The sequence below is a fragment of the Thermobia domestica genome, chromosome 11 (assembly GCF_964235325.1).
Source record: "Thermobia domestica chromosome 11, izTheDome1.hap1.1, whole genome shotgun sequence".
Lineage (NCBI taxonomy): Eukaryota > Metazoa > Arthropoda > Insecta > Zygentoma > Lepismatidae > Thermobia > Thermobia domestica.
In genome coordinates, this window is record NC_137464.1 from 242,208,626 (window position 1) to 242,228,639 (window position 20,014).

General features: G+C 36.5%; 1 protein-coding gene across 2 annotated transcripts in view; it reads left to right on the forward strand.

Moving 5' to 3' along the window:
- The first annotated feature begins 15,544 nt into the window (after nucleotides 1-15,544).
- Nucleotides 15,545-20,014, forward strand: part of LOC145664857 (uncharacterized) — a 49,679-nt gene continuing 45,209 nt past the window's right edge. For both annotated transcript variants that reach the window (XM_081731881.1, XM_081731882.1), the window contains exon 1: nucleotides 15,545-15,748. In XM_081731881.1, the coding sequence (XP_081588007.1) occupies nucleotides 15,638-15,748 (111 nt within the window). In that variant the 5' untranslated portion in view covers nucleotides 15,545-15,637. The remainder of the gene's footprint in view (nucleotides 15,749-20,014) is intronic.

Here is a 20,014-nt window from a genome sequence, read left to right on the forward strand (position 1 = left end):
AGTTTCCAGCTCGACCGTTGCTAGTATGTCGTGTTTAAATACAGGTTGTTATACAAACGTGTCTCAATAGTTTGGGAACAGATTTCTGACATCAAAATAAGAAAAATGTTGATACCGACCTGTGCTCAAAAGTGGAAAGTTTCGAAGTTATAGGGTGCCGAAAACGTGAAACAAGGATACTTTAAGGGAACATAGCTCCACTAGAGACCTGCACGGGCCGGGCTTGGGCGGGCCGACACTGATTTCTCTTCAGATCGGGCCGGGCTGGGGCCGATTAATTGCAATTCTTTAATAATTATTGACATTCGTTAAACGATAATTAGAATAAACGCAAACGTTGAAGAAGTGTGTCCGTGGAAAATGTTACAAAATGAAACTTCGAAAATTTATCGGGCCCGGGCCGGGCTTGGGCCAAGAATTTTAAAAAAGTTATCGGGCCGGGCCGGGCTCGGGCCGAAAATCTCCAAAACTTTTCGGGCCCGGGCTAAGCCGGGCCTACGTACATTCGGGCTGGATTGGGCACGGGCCGAAAAATTCGGCCCGTGCAGGTCTCTAAGCTCCATTACTGTGGGACCTGCAGTAGTCGGGTCAAGACATCACTGAGGAACTAGTACGTGAACTATCCAAATATCCATCTTTCAGAACCTCTGGTATTTTCACAATCATTTTTACAGAGGCCATTTTGGGAGTACTTGATCACTCTCCACCTACCTCTCTAAAAATTAGTGTGCAAGTATTGGAGCATTCTTAAACATGAATATTTGGATAGTTCACATACCATCTTCTCACAAGTAAACCTTACGTTTGGGTGAATCGAGTTGCTGACTGAGACACATATGAGAAAGTAGTACTAAATGTGGTCAGTATTTCAGTGAAGTTGTAGGTGCGAAGCTCCAGGGGTTTAGGAGATACAGCTACCAGAACGTCACATGGAAGTACAGAATATCTTCATACAGTTGGAGGTAAAAGCTCTGTAAGACCTCTTGTAACGACAAAAGGTGAATAACAAATATGTGGGTACATATTAGGACTAGGGGGAAGTCATATAGTAAGGGTATACCTGACGGCGGCCATCTTGAAATCCGCCATTTTGAATTAAGGTTAAATTTTTTAAATAGGAATAGGGTCATGTGATACATGATTTAAAGCGCAAATTTAATCAGAAGAACAATGGTGACGTTAATTTTGATTTATGCGCAATTGGTAAAAAGTTACAGGGAAATTAAATATTGTTGCAGCATAAATTATGTATTAGTCCTTTACCCCACCTTGTAAATTTTGTGTTGTGGTATAACCATTTTTGCTTTATCATTAACCAGCATTTGTTATCGCATAAACAAGTTGCTAATTTAAGGAAAAATGACCAAAGTGGAATTGAGTCATAATTGAAGTTGGGTCTTTCTTCCAGAAAAGTCCTCAATTAGTACAATCAATATGTAGTTCAGAAAAGAGTGCTTGACTTGCACAAATGCTCTGCTCACAGTGAGCACACCTGACAAACGCAATGGAGTTACACTTGACACATTTGTCGTTAACAATTCCGTCAAAGCTGTAGTCGTAAGGTGCAATCCATTTAATTTTGTGCTGGTTAATGATAAAGCAAAAATGGTTATACCGTTGGAGTTATGGTAAAATTTGTTATTAATAAGGTGTCACTGTTATGCGTTTTGTTTAAAACTTTTGTCTGATTCAAAATGGCAGATTTGAACATGGCCGCCATCAAGGCAACTCTTACCATAGACCTAATATTTATCCACCTGCTTTTTATTTAATTATTATCATTAACACAAAATTTACAAGGTGGGGTAAAGGACTAATACATATGCTGCAACAATATTTAATTTCCCTGTAACTTTTTACCAATTGCGCATAAATCAAAATTAACGTCACCATTGTTCTTCTGATTAAATTTACGCCTTTATCATATATCACATGACCCTATTCCTATTTTAAAAACTTAACCTTAATTCAAAATGGCGGATTTCAAGATGGCTGCCGTCAGGTATACCCTTACTATATGACTTCCCCCTAGTCCTAATATGTACCCATATATTTGTTATTCACTTTTTGTCGTTACAAGAAGTCTTACAGAGCTTTTACCTCCAACTGTATGAAGACTATTCTATACTTCCATGTGATGTTCTGGTAGCTATATCTCCTAAACCCCTGGAGCTTCGCACCCACAACTTCACTGAAATACTGACCACATATAGTACTACTTTCTCATATGTGTCTCAGTCAGCAACTCGATTCACCCAAACGTAAGGTTTACTTGTCAGTAGTATAAATGGTTAGTGAAGCCTGTTGTTGGAAGACCTACCAACAATCTGGCATAGCTAATGTCATCGTAACAATAAACAGTAAGGAAAGGAAGGGCAAACGATTAATAGCTTCACTACTATGGGACCTATCGCAGTCGGGTCAAGACATCACTGACAAGTAAACCTTACGTTTGGGTGAATCGAGTTGCTGACTGAGACACATATGAAAAAGTAGTACTAAATGTGGTCAGTATTTCAGTGAAGTTTTAGGTGCGAAGCTCCAGGGGTTTAGGAGATACAGCTACCAGAACATCACATGAAAGTACAGAATAGTCTTCATACAGTTGGAGGTAAAAGCTCTGTAAGACCTCTTGTAACGACAAAAGATGAATAACAAATATATGGGTACATATTAGGACTAGGGGGATGTCATATAGTAAGGGTATACCTGACGGCGGCCATCTTGAAATCCGCCATTTTGAATTAAGGTTAAGTTTTTGAAATAGGAATAGGGTCATGTGATACATGATTTAAGGCGCAAATTTAATCAGAAGAACAATGGTGACGTTAATTTTGATTTACGCGCAATTGGTAAAAAGTTACAGGGAAATTAAATATTGTTGCTGCATATCTATTAGTCCTTTACCCCACTTTGTAAATTTTGTGTTAATGATAATAATTAAATAAAAAGCAGATGGATAAATATTAGATCTATGGTAAGAGTTGCCTTGATGGCGGCCATGTTCAAATCCGCCATTTTGAATCAGACAAAAGTTTTAAACAAAACGCATAACAGTGACACCTTATTAATAGCAAATTTTACCATAACTCCAACGGTATAACCATTTTTGCTTTATCATTAACCAGCACAAAATTAAATGGATTGCTTCTTACGACTACTGCTTTGACGGAATTGTTAACGACAAATGTGTTAAGTGTAACTGGATTGCCTTTGTCAGGTGTGCTCACAGTGAGCAGAGCATCTGTGCAAGTCATGCACTCTTTTCTGAACTACATATTGATTGTACTAATTGAGGACTTTTCTGGAAGAAAGACCCAAGTTCAATTATGACTCAATTCCACTTTGGTCATTTTTCCTTAAATTAGCAACTTGTTTATGCGATAACAAGTGCTGGTTAATGATAAAGCAAAAATGGTTATACCGTTGGATTTATGGTAAAAATTGCTATTAATAAGGTGTCACTGTTATGCGTTTTGTTTAAAACTTTTGTCTGATTCAAAATGGTGGATTTGAACATGGTCGCCATCAAGGCAACTCTTACCATAGATCTAATATTTATCCATCTGCTTTTTATTTAATTATTATCATTAACACAAAATTTACAAGGTGGGGTAAAGGACTAATACATATGCAGCAACAATATTTAATTTCCCTGTAACTTTTTACCAATTGCGCGTAAATCAAAATTAACGTCACCATTGTTCTTCTGATTAAATTTGCGCCTTAAATCATGTATCACATGACCCTATTCCTATTTCAAAAACTTAACCTTAATTCAAAATGGCGGATTTCAAGATGGCCGCCGTCAGGTATACCCTTACTATATGACTTCCCCCTAGTCCTAATATGTACCCATATATTTGTTATTCATCTTTTGTCGTTACAAGAGGTCTTACAGAGTTTTTACCTCCAACTGTATGAAGACTATTCTGTACTTCCATGTGATGTTCTGGTAGCTGTATCTCCTGAACCCCTGGAGCTTCGCACCTAAAACTTCACTGAAATACTGACCACATTTAGTACTACTTTCTCATATGTGTCTCAGTCAGCAACTCGATTCACCCAAACGTAAGGTTTACTTGTCAGTAGTATAAATGGTTAGTGAAGCCTGTTGCTGGAAGACCTACCAACAATCTGGCATAGCTAATGTCATCGTAACAATAAACAGTAAGGAAAAGGAAGGACAACTTACTGACCAGGAGAGTGTGCTGCCATTCTTGTAAAACCTCGAAAAACTTATTCGAGATCTTGGTAGTCGAATCAATCTTCAGTTGTTGTTAAGAGTGAGGGTTTTTATATGATTGTGGCAGAACACTTTCCCTTTCACCAGAAGTTGTTTACAATGATTTGCACATCTGATGAAATACCTTGTTTTCTAAAGAGTGTTGCTATTGTCTTTATATTTAAAATGAGTTTTAAAAAGTTTTAATTATACTCAAATATCATTATTAAATTTATATTAAACAACACACTATAACTCTGAAACTACCCACTTTTGAGCACAGGTTAGTATCAATCTTTTTTCTTATTTTGATCTGAGAAATCTGTTCCCAAAATATTGTGACAAATATTTGTCTAACACCCTGTATTTAAACACGGCATACTAACAACGGTCCAGCTGGAAACTTCTGTACGTGTACCCAAAGTCACATGCAAGATTCACAATTGTGAATATTTCCGTGCCAAAACTATCTTCACAGTAAAAAAAAAAAAAAAAAAAAATCGTTTCCTAATTGTCACACTATGTATACTATTTGCCACTGTGTAAGTTCAATCAATAAAATGTTACTGTATTCTGACAATTCACATCCCTCCCTAAGAACGCCACTGGAATTAAAGTATACTTAATATAGAATGTGAATTTGGGAACAGTGATATGAATAAAGCCTAGCGTATATTAACTAAAACAAGAAATTTAAAAAATAAAATCATTTTAAAAGCTGTTTGACGACATTTGAATGTGACTTCCCCCCTCATTTGCCTAACTTCGTCGCTTTGCGCTTCGTGAGTTTCTTTTGTTTTACTTCTCTTTATTATGCCATTCATTTCCTCTTCTATGTCTCTTGTTGCTTGCCTTCCTTGTTCCTCCAAGTTTAAGATCAAGAAAGTTTGAAAACAAAGAAAGTTTTTTTGTCTCTGAGACACAATCGACATTGTTCACATTGTTTCCAAACTTGAATTTTGTTAACTTTCAGAATATTCGCTGTCTGTAGTTTCTCGAAATGCATTTAATAGACTTGTTGGATTTTTTTTTTTTTTTTTGTCGTGCCATAAAAGGTAATTTCGTTGGATTATATTTGACAACACTGGTAATGTACAAAGAAATGCTAAAGTCAGACTAAAGTATTGCTTAATTACATATGTACTGTAGTGTTTGAAGGTTGCCAGTGAATTGTAAATTATGGAAAGTACGTTAAAAAAAAAAAAAGAGTGTGAGAAAGAACATAAGAATAAATCATAAATCTTCGTACCAGTGTTGAATTCAGACTTTTGTACGAGGGAGGGCAATACAAATTTAAGGCAATATTATAGATTGCAATAGAGAAGCAGGAATCTGTCGCAACAAAACTATCGACTTGTTATTGTCTGTTCGGCTCCAATAACCAACATATTGCCATTTTTTCCTGAGTAACGTTGTAAAGCGTTTGTGTGAGTCTGTACCTAATTTCCATGTTTTTATTTAACTTCAACTTTATATGAGAACGAAGTTTGTTAATTAGATAATTCGAACAAATGACCCGGTTCAAACCATAGATGCTCATTTTACTCCGACTTCACTCGCCCTCGCCCTCGCCCTCGCGAAGGGAATTGTCCATCGCCCTCGCGCACGCTCGCCCTTGCAAGGATGGTTGTCCATCGCCCTCGCTCGCCCTCGCCCTCGTATTGAAAAATTCTCCTCGCCCTCGCAGTGGGAGTTGTCCATCGTCCTCGCTCACCTTCGCCCTCGCGATGGAAGTTGTTCATCGCCCTCGCTTGCTCCCCCCGCCCTCATTTCATTGAGGGCTAGGTTATTTCAGGGTGAGGAAGCCCTCGCGAGGATCAGATTCTCAATTTTCCAGTCTATTTGCTGAATTATTTCCTTAACATACCTCCTAAACAAAGAAAACTAAACATATAATCGTATAACTTACTCCGGATCACCTAAAATGGAACAAATCATTGACTACTCCACGCTTAATATTACCATGAATATGTTCAGATAAAATTTGAATAGTTTCCTTTACATCTTTCCGTGCAAACTAGTGTTTCCCATGAGACGAGAAGAGACGAGAAATAAGGTTTATCATCTCGTCTGATAAATCTTATAGAAGTCTCGTCTCGTCTCAATTCTCGGAACCTTCTTTATTATCTCGATTCTTGACGACTCGCTTCTCGTCTCGTTCTGTACGTACATTTACATACAAAATGTATTCCCTTATCTAGAAGTTCTCAGAATCCTTCTGGGTCACGAGGAGTGTAAAAAGGGTGTAATCTAACATTTAAACCATATTCATTATTGGAATATATTGTGTAATGCTTTAAGTATCTTTAAACGTTCATAAATGCTCTTCATTGTGATTTTACAATCACTTTTATCAACTTATGGGTTTTACGTATGGATCATTTACCACTAAAATAGTGTTTGAGACCTAAGACTTGGGTGAACTAGTGTTTCTCACGAGATTCGAAAAAAAAAATCTCGTCTTGTCTCGTAGTGCAAATTATAAGAGTGATAACGGTGATAATGTTTTAAAAAGTGTTGTTTTTAACATATTATTTCTTATAATTATTAAAATATAAGGAGATATATAAAATGTTCGTAAAAAATCCAGTTAGTTATCTGCACGAAATTAGTTCGGTGAATTTCGTTTATAATTTCAGCAATAACACTCTTTGTAATATGTTGCATATTTCTTATGTGCAAAAAAATCATTGAACCATTTATTAATGTTACTTTTGTGTGTAAAAGTTAGTTTCTATTTTTACTAAGCTGGTAAGGAAGACACCTTTACTATTATCCGCTCAACGAGAGATGGCTTCTGACAGTTGGATAGAGCACGCGGAGTATTGGTGGCGCTGTTGCCATGTTGCTCTTTAACAGACACAGTAGCTCTGGCGACAAATTAGGACACTTAACAAGTCATAGTTTCATAATCGTAAAAATATGAGAGTTCATAGTTTCCAAAATATCAACAATAATAGTAGGGTAACTGTCCCATTGACAGTATAAGGGCAGCATTTGACAAATTGCATGTTTTTTCACCCTTCAAATGAGCCTGACTTACTCACATCTCGTATAGCTCCTTCTTCATCCTTCTTCATCCTTCTTCATCCTTCATGAATGCATCCTTCCTTCATCCATGCACACCACCAGAAAAATTATAGACTGATAATTATTATTTTTAAAAATAATATACGAAAAGTTGTTTATTGTACCAGTAATCGACACTACGAGTTGAGAGAATCACCAGTAATTGACACATCGTGACCCAGTAATTGACATCTTTAATACCTTACTTTGAATGAACCATATAATTTTCTACCAACTTTCAATCTGATTTACAACAGTTTTTACAGTATTATTTTTGCATACAATGGATATTAATACTAAAATAATACAAATATTCATAGCCTAGTCTTGTTTCCAGTTGACAGATGACAAGATAATTATGTACTAATAATTATATAATTGAAAAGTAAAATATTTTGCAATACTATCAGTGAAATATTATCTTATTTGAAATGTCCTCGGTTCTAATGTAACAGCACTACATAACACTATAATGAAAATGGCCTAATGATGGCGAAAAATATTTATGATATTTTCATCTGTCGGTATTAGGTTTTGATCTTGCGCATAACTACATTATCCACATTGAAGGGACCATTGCCAACTAGAGTAATCGATCCGTAAAATCAGGGCCAGATTAAGGGGGGCGCTATAGCTCCGGGCCTCCCGGTGGACTGGAGCCTCCATTCTGATCAAAATTTCAACTGGCCATCTAAAAAGTATCACGAAGATACAATCATCAACATAAAATAAAATATGACCAAAAATATGAAACATATTCCATTAACTTTCCTATTGTACTTTCACGGAAATGTATTAGGTGAAGTCAGTAGGATCCACATATTTTTTCTAGCCCCGGGCCTCCAGATGGGTTAATCCAGCCCTGTGTAAAATATGAATTTTATGTCCACCTTATCTGAGACACAAAATCGTTTTCCGCTATTTCTCTAAGAAATTTGACATAAACCTTCTCCTTATCAATAGCAGTAATGCAACCGATATAAAAATGTTCATCATAATAAACAGCATAGTATTTCCTTTGTTCAACCTTACACGTTGATAGGTGATGTAATGTGATTGGAATGTCACTGTCCATTGCCAGACTCTCGTCAGAAGTATCTTGGAACTTAATGTCTGATTCTTCCCACGACGTACTCTGTTCACTTTTAGATTTATTAACTGTTTTGTTTATCTTTTGAAATTTTTATGGTTTCGTACTTTGATTCTCTTCAAGTTTCTATTTTCTCTTCTGCTCCTGGATCAATTTCCTTTCTTCTATACCTTTTTCTTTGCATGTTTTTGTTCCTATTTCTTTTGGTAATCTCTCTTCCAAATGTCTGATGTCACAACTGATGGTACCTTTTCTGTTCCGTACTGCAGGTGATCTTTCAGGCCAGAACAAAGCCTTCTTGAAAAGTGATTCCACAGAAGAGTTGGTGTTTTCACCACCTGACGGAATCTGAAGGGACGAATTTGATGGCACGGACTGTATTTGTAACAGTTGTGCCACTTCAGTTTTCTCGCTTTTCTCTGAGCTATCTCTAATGCCTAAGGAAGATTGTGCCCTCTCGTTTGTAGGTGATTGATCACTTCGCAGCTGCATTCCATTCATATGATCACTCGCTGAAGATTCACATTGAGTTGACTTTAGACTGATTAGATGTGATTTTGCTTTGCTCCATAGATGTGAATTGATTTTACTTGTAAAAAAACAAAGAAACAAAGTAGGGTCATTCCACGTCAGTTCATCCAGGCCATGTCACCCACCGACTCGGAATTTGATGATATTTGGTACACTTGGTCTTCAACCACCAAAACTAACTTGTGCAAAATTTCAAAGTTCTCGCTCAACCCGTTCCTATGTTATGATCCATCAAAATTTTCACATGGTAGGCAAAAATTTCTACTCGCGACAGCCGGAAATGGCGCGTCGAGGTTTAAAATTTCCCTCATAACGTGCTGATATGAATCCTTTGAGACAACAGACCTATCCATTCTGATGCAAAATTGTCCGTAGATTTCAAATCTGTGGTCAGATTTGACATAACATCAACCTAAAGTGCACTTTTGTACAAAAAAACTAGTAAAAAGTATGCTTGAAAAATAAGCCTCAACTAGAAATACAAAAATGGCTCTATTTCAAAAAGTACCAAATTCACAGAAATAATCCCTAGATATTCTGAAAGAGGATGAAATTTCCTATAAAATAAAGTGAAAATCGTTTTGGGTATTTGACTTATTGCTAAAGAAGAAATAAAAATGCAGTTTTATACAATGTGCAGGTAATTGTAATATTTTCTAGCACTCAAACACACTTACATAGGCCTATACATTTCATTTTTTGGCAACAGTTTTCCATTTCTGTTCAATTAATAATTTACATTTATTACTCAATTGGTATTGCCTACCATTACGAGTAAATGGAGTCTTAATAACAGATAAAATGTGCTGTACTGGGACCCAACATGTGTCAGCTCTGCTAGGCCAATAAAAGGATGCTGCAGGTCCAGCTGGGTGCATGAATTTTATATTTATATCCGCATTGTCATCATCTACTTCTACTACTAATCCGATATACCACTTATTATCATAGATGCATGCTACAAAGCAATTAACTTTGATGTCCTGGCAAGCCAACTTTTCCAACTGATCATATCCTGGAGCAAAGTTAAATTCTAAATCTGGTGTTTCATCTGTACTCAATCGTCTTGCTGTTATAACTGTATTTGACAGTGGTACAAACTTATGAAAACCTCTTGTGCCTGCTACAGTCTGAGCAATCTGGAAACGATTTGCTAACACATCTCCTTACATTGTTAATCTCGGCATCAGGTAGATAAAAAAATGTAATTTTCGACAACTGACGCTTGCAAAAGTCATACATTTGTTTTGGATTTGTTATCTGGTTTTGAAATGGCCTCTGCAGATTTGCCTTTGTAACACATCGTTTCACACTGCCACCAATCCCATCGCAAGGTGACTTACCATGGCTGGTGGCAAAGAAAGACCAACAAGCAGATATGCCAAAGTCTTGGAGATGATGGCACAGATTTAAAAAAGCTCTTACAGTTCTTATATTGTGCAGCACACCCATCTGTTACATATTCGACCCTTTTAATATGTGGATATTTACTCTTTAAGAACGACATGGTTTCAGATTGGACTTTATACACAAAAGGCACGTCATGATGTAAGACATCAGATAAAAAACATAGAGATTTCTCAGTTAAACGGTTAGTTTCAATAAAATAAAGTACAACAGGGTGTAAGGAACTTGACACATGACTCCAATGGTAAGTCTGTATCTCATTTTTCAATATAAAATCATAATTCTCTGCAAAGTCCATCAATATAATGGCTTCATCATGAGAGAGATTTTGTTTACGTTCCTTTAGGTAAGTTGCCTGCCTTTTAGCAATGAAAGAATGAGGTATTAATCCTTGGAGCTTCTGAACAAAATGATCAATGAATTCTGGAATTGGCAGTGTTCTTTCTACTAACTGACTACGATCGACATTGACCCACTCTGTAAAGCTTACCTGCTCGTCATCCCAGTACTTCTCGATTTTGTTTTGGAGAAATTCTGTTATTTTACTGCTATCCTGGGGACATTTCACACACACTCCTAACATACAATTTCTATTACTTTTATCACACACCATCAGTGAAATTGCATGATCAAGATCTTCCTTTTTTAAACTAATGGCATGCAACAATAAATCTACATTTTGATGAGTAGTACACACACAGACACTGTGTGTACCTGTTGAACCTGCAACAACACACCATTTAGGCCTTAATAAGCAGAATTTGGTAAACCCAATTTTAATATCAGAATGTTTTTCTTTAAAAGCAACGTAAAGCTCACTTAGATTGCACAATATTAGTCGTTTTTGCATGTGGAGGTTTCTTTTAACACTCACAAAATCTTTTCTTCCAGGAAGTATCCGACTAAATTCGTCATCTTGATAGAAATTTTGAACTAAAGTTATAGTTTCTTCAGGTAGTCTTTTCCCTAATTTGTGTTCTGCTAAGGAGCATATACCCTTGCTTTTACTTAATGCCCTAGCCTGCCTAACCATGTATTCACTAACATTAAAAACATCAGAAACTTTTTTGCGGGACCATGACTCTGGAGCAATAGTGAGAATTTGAAGTTTTTCAAGTCTATTTGCTATTGCTATCTTCTGCTTCATTAACAGAACTAAGCGATCCAGGTCTGCTGCTTTTTCTTTTACTTCATTTGCACTGGTTCTTAAGTCCGAATCACTGGTGTCAGATAACAAGTGTTCTGTGTCATCAAGCGGTAAACTGCGTTTCATTGTTAACGTCGCTGCTTCGTGCATCACTTTGATTTTTTTACGCCCAACTGCTACACGCTGATGTGCAGGAACAGCATGCAGTTTTAAAGGTGAAAGACCTAAATGTGTTAAATTTGCATCAAGCTTTGCCTTTTCTCCTTCCAATGCAGCTTCTCTTGTATCCGGATCAAATTTGAAATCGCCGTCTGAACTGTTGTGTGGAGATGCTGACTCTAGCGTGTCTGAAGACGATTTCCCTTGTTTAACAGTAGCGATTTCCTTCTCCACTCTTTTGCGGCAGTTGGAACACATTTTCTGGCCTGGGATAACGATAATGTCCAGATGTTTCCTGACGGTTTTAGCAAGTTCCAGAATCACTGTTCGCAAATCACGTCGCACTATTTTCTTGTGTCTTGTAAAAGGATCACAACATTTCTTGTGAGCTAGTCCATAGTGATGCAAATACCACTGTTTATGATGAAAACAAATAGTCAGGTTCTCATTGGTACCTTGTAATTTAGACCTCCACAAAATAAGTTCAATTTCACTCTCTGCGAAAGTTTCATTATTAAATGGCAGAATTTTCTCCGTAGAACCATATGTATTCTGGTGGCATTTTGAGTCTGGATGTGCACAACCTATGCTGCAAGGAGGTAGATCAGTCTCAGTAACTTCAGATGAACCTTCACCTTCCATTTCAATCCTAAAAATGAAATCAGAAAATAATTAATTAATTAATTACTGTATACATTAGTTAATTAATTTATAAACATTAGTAACTACAAATCGCAATATTGAAAATTATGCAGCCAATGACGCTATTCTGTAATTCAAAATGTGTCACAAACTATGAAACTTTTGCTTTTCAAATTCTCTCCTCTGTTGTTCCGCACTCTTTGCTCACCCAGGGTACTTCTAATTGCTGCCACATAGTAACAGCCATGTGGCAGGAGGAAAATTTCAACAATTCTTTTCATTCATTTTGACATTTTTAAATGTAGTACATCACATGCTCAAATACCCAACACGATTTTCACTTCATTGTATAGGAAATTTCATCCTCTTTCAGAATATCTAGGAATTATTTCTGTGAATTTGGTACTTTTTGAAATAGAGCCATTTTTGTAGTTCTAGTTGAGGCTTGTTTTTCAAGTATGCCTTTTACTAGTTTTTTTGTACAAAAGTGCACTTTAGGTTGATGTTATGTCAAATCTGACCACAGATTTGAAATCTACGGACAATTCTGCATCAGAATGGATAGGTTTGTTGTCTCAAAGGGTTCATATCAGCATGTTATGAGGGAAATTTTAAAACTCCGGCTGTCGCGAGTAGAATTTTGTACCTACCATGTCCAAATTTTTATGGACCGTAACATGGGAACGGGTTGAGCGAGAACTCTGAAATTTTGCACAAGTTAGTTTTGGTGGTTGTAGACCAAGTGTACCAAATATCATTAAAATCTGAGTCGATGGGTGATATTTCGGTTTTTCGCTGGATGAACTGACGTGGAATGACCCGTCAGCGACTGCGAAAACTATGAATTCGACACTAGTATCGGTCATTTTCTATTACTTTCACATGTCCGTTAAACGCCTCCCTCCTGGTTCCAATTTTGGAAAAACCACTGGGACCTGGACCAAGATACCCGTGACCAAAATTTGGTAACTCTTGGTCCACTCGTCTGGGTTCCCAGGCCGCACACAGACAGACACACAAACAAACTCTTGATTTTATTTCTATTAGATTTACCCAGAAATTGAAAAAAGTTACACACGATGTAAGTATCATTTTTACAATTTATTATTAAATCCCTACGATTGGAAAATTACAACATGGGAACTTCAGTTGCAAAATGCGATTTTTTGACTTTCGAGATGGCGTTTTACAGCTTTACAGGTTGGCATCACTGGTAGGAAAGAGGTGTGATCCAAGGATGTTATAAAATAGAGGATCTGCCCATGTGTATCTTCATCGTACAAAAAAAAAAAAAAAAAAAAAAAAAAACGAGCATCGTCTGAGCCGGCACGTCTGATTGGCTACTCTCGTGTCCGCCATGATCGTTGGCTCGAAACATTGCGATCTTAATGGCGCGGAGTGGACAGAGTAGGTGTGGCGAAGCTGTGATGTATGGCTTCACGATTTTGTTGTACGAGCAATCCTCTATTTTATAACCTCCTTGGTGTGATCACAGGACAGCTGTCGGCTAGTGTTCGTAGTTTGAGAGAAATTTCACTATTCTAGGAAAAATTTCGTAGGGAAATTTATTAAAGTTTCTTTTTTCTTTTAAATCAAACATGAAAATGCAGGGAAATTCTCGCTCTGACTGAATGACCAATATAAATGCTTAAATTTGTCTTTGTTCTTCAGAAATAAACCTATATAAAGCAACAGTATGTTTGTGTGCGTGTCACTGTAATTTGCACCTGTTGTTAGCTGTGTGTATTTGTATTACTTTGTAAAAAAGTGAAGAAAAAAGTAAAAATAGAAGCGAAAAGCAAATGTGATTGACTCTTCCTTTAATTTAGCTAAATTAATCTTCTCAGATAATTTTTGTTACAGGAATTGGACGCAAAACGAATTAGGGGAAATCTGATAGGAAAAGGGAAATTTTTTTATGTCAGTCGAGGGAAATTTTCTTAAGAAAACCTGCTAACACACAAAAATAATATATATTCCTTATAATATTGTTCTAAAACTTGATTTATTCTTTTACAGAGGGTGGATAGGTTTCAGTTCAGAATAAAATAGAACTGAATGCAGTGCATTTAAATAATTTCACGCAAATTCGTTTGATTAAATAGCTCAGAAACTAAATTAATATACATATAGATTGATTGTTCGATTTCTTATTAAAGTATTTGAATATAAAGAAATTTTCGAGCTTGCTACCAATACCTTGGAATTTCAGATTTAGAGGCATCTGCATGGTATTTTAGGAGAAATCTTTAGTATGGCACTAATCACACGTCAGAACGACTCTTCATAAGGCCTATCACTACCATAGCAAACAAATTGTGCCTTATCCAATGGGTCATTTTACTATGGGTCATTTTACTATTTTCTGAAGTTTGATTCGTTCTCTACGTACTAAACCTGCTAGAATCAAGGATGTTATAAAATAGAGGATCTGCCTATACAACAAAATCGTGAAGCCATACGTCACAGCTTCGCCACACCTACTCTGCCCACTCCGCGCCACTAAGATCGCAATGTGTCCAGCCAACAATCATGGCCGAAACGAGACTAACCAATCAAACGTCCAGGATCAGACGATGCTCGGTTGTTTTTTTGCCTTCATTGAGTTCATTTGTTGAGATACGTATGGGTAGATCCTCTATTTTATAACATCCTTGGCTAGAACTCACCCTGTGAAAGTTGACATTATGGTCATATTGATCCCTCCCCATATTTTGTTTACACAGTAGAATATGAGCTCAAAACCTATAAGTTGCTGGTAGGGAAGTCTTGAACTGAAGAATTTTTGCAAGAAGTAAATAGGAGATGCTGGAGAGGAGAGTCCATTTTCAGAATTAGTTTCGTTACTTTTTTTTCTTCTTTTAATGCTAACACTTCCATATACGAACTCAGAAGTGATCCTTGTATTCAACCAGGTTAAGAAGAAGTCGGGAACGGATTAAAAACGAAAAACCTTCCTTCAATTTGAAGAGTGAGATTTGGGTTGCACTGTGTACAAAACTGTTGTTTTCTATAAGAAATTTCAGCGACAGTTTTGCAACCAGTTGAAACAAAAGCAACTCGATAGAAGTAGGGCCTAACTGAGACAGAAAAATGCTTTGCCTCAACCTGATGAAGCAGATGATAATAATATTTATTTCTCTTGGGGAGTTTGGTTTAATTTTATGTTGGTGTAGGAATCGAATTTTTTCTAGCCATTTCTGGGCATTTTAGACATTGATTTTAGCCACTTTTTTCGTTAAGTTTTGGCAACACTACCAAGCCGACATTAGGTGGCAACATTGTTTATAAATGTATGGTGCAATTTGTAAACAAATGTTAGGAAGAACCAAATCAAAACTGACAAAGAACTATAATAACAAAGAAGATGTTTCCAAATGTGTGTCGACTGTGTTTATCACCAAAAAAGGAGTGTATAGACATTTTTGAACAAAGCTCAGAAATATCTCAACTAATTCAAGACACATTGCAATTTACGGTATGTAGAATATCATGTGTGCAGTTAACTGGTAGAACATAATTTAATACTCGAAATTTCTTAAACATGATAATGTGTATTTTAAGAGACTTTTCCACCGATACAATTGTTCAAAGAACTGAGCGCAAGGTGAATTTTACTCCAAAGGAATTAGAGATTTAAAACTAACTAAAAATAAGTTAGCACAAGTTTGCTTGGAACAGAAACTGGATGCGCTCGAGAAGACAGTCCTATCAAACAGCAAATTTACAGATAAAATAGCTACGATGTGGAACATTTATGATGAAGGAATGAGAGTTTATAATTCAAGCTGAACTTAAAATTTTTTTTCTGCCCGCAATAAACTGCTTTCTGGTGGAAATCCTAGAAAATCTTCAATAAGCAATAACACTCATGTAGGGTCAGTCGTATGGCCAAGAATCCTATGCGAAAGATCTTCCCTTCCCTAACAAATTTGGTCCTTTTTCCTCTGGGCCTTGCATCTTTCCCGACAATTTCATAGATTTTTCTCAAGAAAATCACAGTTGGTGGGTTTGTTGTCCACATTTTCAGTATTTAATAATAATATTGCATACTCTTATTAAGCTATTTTTACTTTTAGTATAGGTGGTATGTGAATTAATTGGCTTTTTTACAGGGTGATAACATGTACCGTACTTAAGAAAATTACCATACACGCATTATCTTTTGCAGTATACGAATATACTAACACATCCCCCAGCAATAATATTACTTAACAGAAATGAATTTCTCCTTCATCCCTCTCAGTAATTCAAATACGTACTAAATAGAGTATTTTCATATTCAATTTTTCGTATTTACGCTCATACATAATGTATTTACTATATATTACTGCATACAGTTACCGTTGCGAGAAATTAAATTTGTTACCTTCCTGTAACGGACAAAAATTCATGTTCCACTGGTGTCCGTTATTGAGAGGTTTCACTGTAATAATGGTACTCCTCATTTAGTGCATGCTCTGCTAAAAGAAATACAAAGCTCAAGCCTAACGTGAAAATGTAGGAAATGTACCAAAATTTGGTAGATTCGGCGTCACGATGTACGGTATTGTATGAAATCTATAGTGCAAAACACAAAACAACGTGTGCCAGGTGGCCACTAAAACATGAATGCTATCTAATCGATTGAGGTATAGGCCAAGTTGGTGGGCCTGCGCGGTAGTTTGCACGAAGGTAGTGGGCGTGTTAGCGACAGTTGGTATACGCGTAAACGAAGGTAGTGAAAATAAGTGGGTTTGAAATGATACGAGTTCCAATAGCTTTTGTCATGGTTTCATACTAAGAATACTGCTTGTAAGTAAAAATACAGCTTCTGTGCCCTATGCAGATATACACAGCCAGTGGAAAATAGGACATTTGTGTTGTATCGGCGGACCACACGAAAATAAAAAGAAAGTCCCAAAATGTACTACATTTACTTAAAATTAGATTATGTTACGTTAGGTTGCGGTACATTAGGTTATTTTTTGTTAAGTTACAAGTCTGTTATCTTCGAAACAGAAATGAAATGAAATTTTTGAGTTTTACGTCCCACGGTTATCTTCGAAACAGAGGCGTGCAAACTTTCATAATTTGGCATAGAAAGTTACTATATGCGTATAAATACAGGGACGATAGCATAAAAACTAGTGCAAAAAACATAAAGCAATCTGCCACTAAACGCAACTAAAGCAACGTTGTCACTAAAAAGCTGAATGCTATCTAACCGAGTTAGGGCAGGGCAAAGCTCGTGGGCCCGCGTGATAGCGCGGAAGTGCTACCAAAGGGAGCAGGCGCGTCAGCAACGGTGATCACGCGCGTAAACGAGAGTAGTCGAAAACAGATTGGTTTTGCCCAGGGTTGGCTGGTTTAAACCAGCTGGTTTTTTTTTTAAACGTTTAAACCAAACAAAAGAAGAACGAAAAATGCTTTGAATCGTGTGAACTTAATGGTGACGTCTCTACATATGAAACCATCTGCATTACGTTTATGTACTTTTCACCCTTTAATCAAGGGGTCTCATGTTCAATTCTCGATCGAATCCATCTTTCAAGTGTAAACCAAATAGCGATTCGAGATGTCCATTTAAGCGAAAGTCTTCTCCTGATAACCTTGGTATTTCATAAGGATGTTAAACCTAAACATACGAAACGAAACCAAATTATGTATTCCTACTTGCCTGTTGTTTTATAAAGAAGCCAAAGTTGCTTAAATATATTGATAGAAATTGGCAAAATTTATCAACTGCCTACGCAGTTTCCAACATCAGCTTGGATTTGACTTTGTTTTAATTTTATTGTATGATATCTACATACCAAATTTCTAATTTAATACCTCACTTTTAGCGTAGTGATTATGATACGTTGACCTTAATATTTTATATACAAATACATTTAAAGTAATAACAGGATTTTCCCAATGGCTGAATAATATTTATAATGTTTTTATTGTGTAACTGTTTATCTTTTTGTCCTTCTGAAATGACTCTCGACAATTATATTAACAACTAGGCCTATGTAAAGATCAGTACAACGTATTTTTATCAGGAGTCCTTCGTGAGTGAGTCGGCAATTGCATTTGTGACCAATTAGTCCCGGTTTCGTGTCGAAATGGACAATTTTTCTTGGATGAAGCCGAGAATCGGTTTGGATTCCGTTTTAAGCTTATGTGACCCCTTCCAGCATAACCTTGTTGTTGCATAATAACACCAAGGCGAAACAAACTAATTTCTGTCCATTTCTAATATACATAAATACATAGAGTAAATTGTTTAAACCAAAAAAACCGGGTTTAAACCAAAGAACCTGGTTTTTTGGTTTTTTCAATAAAAACCATGGTTTTTGCCAACTCTGGTGTTGCCAATCATACGAGTTTCAGTAGCACTTGTCATAATTTCATATTCGTAACGATCCACTTCTCAACATAAAATACAGCTTCTGTATACTGTGCAGAAAGTTCACACTTACAGAATAGGAGTATGCCCCCATAAAATAGAATAGCACGAAAAAAATGGCCAATATGTCGTAAAAAGTGTCCAAAGTTAGAATGCTTAAACAAGTAGAAATCTCAACAAATATTCAACATTTACAGGTTTGGTTTGGTTTGGTCTGGTCCCTTTTTCTGACACTTGACCAAGAAAGAGTGATTTTTGAGGAATTTAACAGTGCAGGTACACTTCGTATATATTGAAAATTGCTCCCAGGCTTTAAATTTCAAACGGAAGTAGTATTGTAGAAATAAACAGTATAATCACCATTGCCCGTTAGAGAACCTTTTCATATGCATACTTAACAAACAAACAAACAAACAAAAAAAAAAACGCTTGCACCACTCTGAGCTTACCTTCGTTCGTTCTTGGTTCCATACGATACTATATGTATCGTTTCATCATACGTAGTTAAAATGAGATGTGGCTCTGATGTTAACCTACACGCCTTTGGTGTGGAAGACCTGTGTTCGATTCCGTCAGAAGCTCATGTAGTTTGGATCCCACGTTAAGCTGTAGATCCAGCTGTATAAGCTTGCTGCTGAAAGTAACGCTGAACTCAAATCTAATCCAATTCAGTTCATTCTAAGGATAGGCAAAAACGTTATATATATATAAACCGAAACCCGAAAAACCGACATTTCGGTTTTCTCCAAAAACCGTTTCGGTGAAAACTTTTGGAAAACACATAAAACTATTTCTGTGGAAACGGATTTGGTTTCCGGAGAACAACGAAACACTATTCTGGTTAGAAATAGAACAAATTTTGGAAAAAACCGGATCCGGTGAAAAACCGAACCGTTTTTTTAGAAAACCGAAACCTTTTTTTTAATTTTCAAAACCCGATTTCGTTTTTTTTCCTGAAAACCGAAAAACCGGTTTTTGTGTCCACCAATAGTTCATTCCAGACCTGCTTTTTGTAACTAAATTAACTTGTTCATGTCTTTAGCTAAGCAACCGAGTGGTTCATTTCCTAAAACCCAAGTCTGTTGGCGAAAACACTCCTTGTTCCAGTAAAATCCAGTCGGTGGCTCTGGTAAAGTGCGCACCTTTGGTGTGTAGGTTTCCTGATTCCAGATCTATACCATACAAACTTTGTAGTGGGCAAGTATCATGTGCGTGGGTGTTTTCGGGTTCTCCTTTTTTTCCCCATTTTCTTCATTCCACTGTTTCATTCATTACCATCATCACGTCTCCTTTAGTCTTGGTGCATAATCTTGTAATGTTATTCTGGAAATTTCGTTTCATTTCGGTAGGAATGTACCACTTTTTCACCGA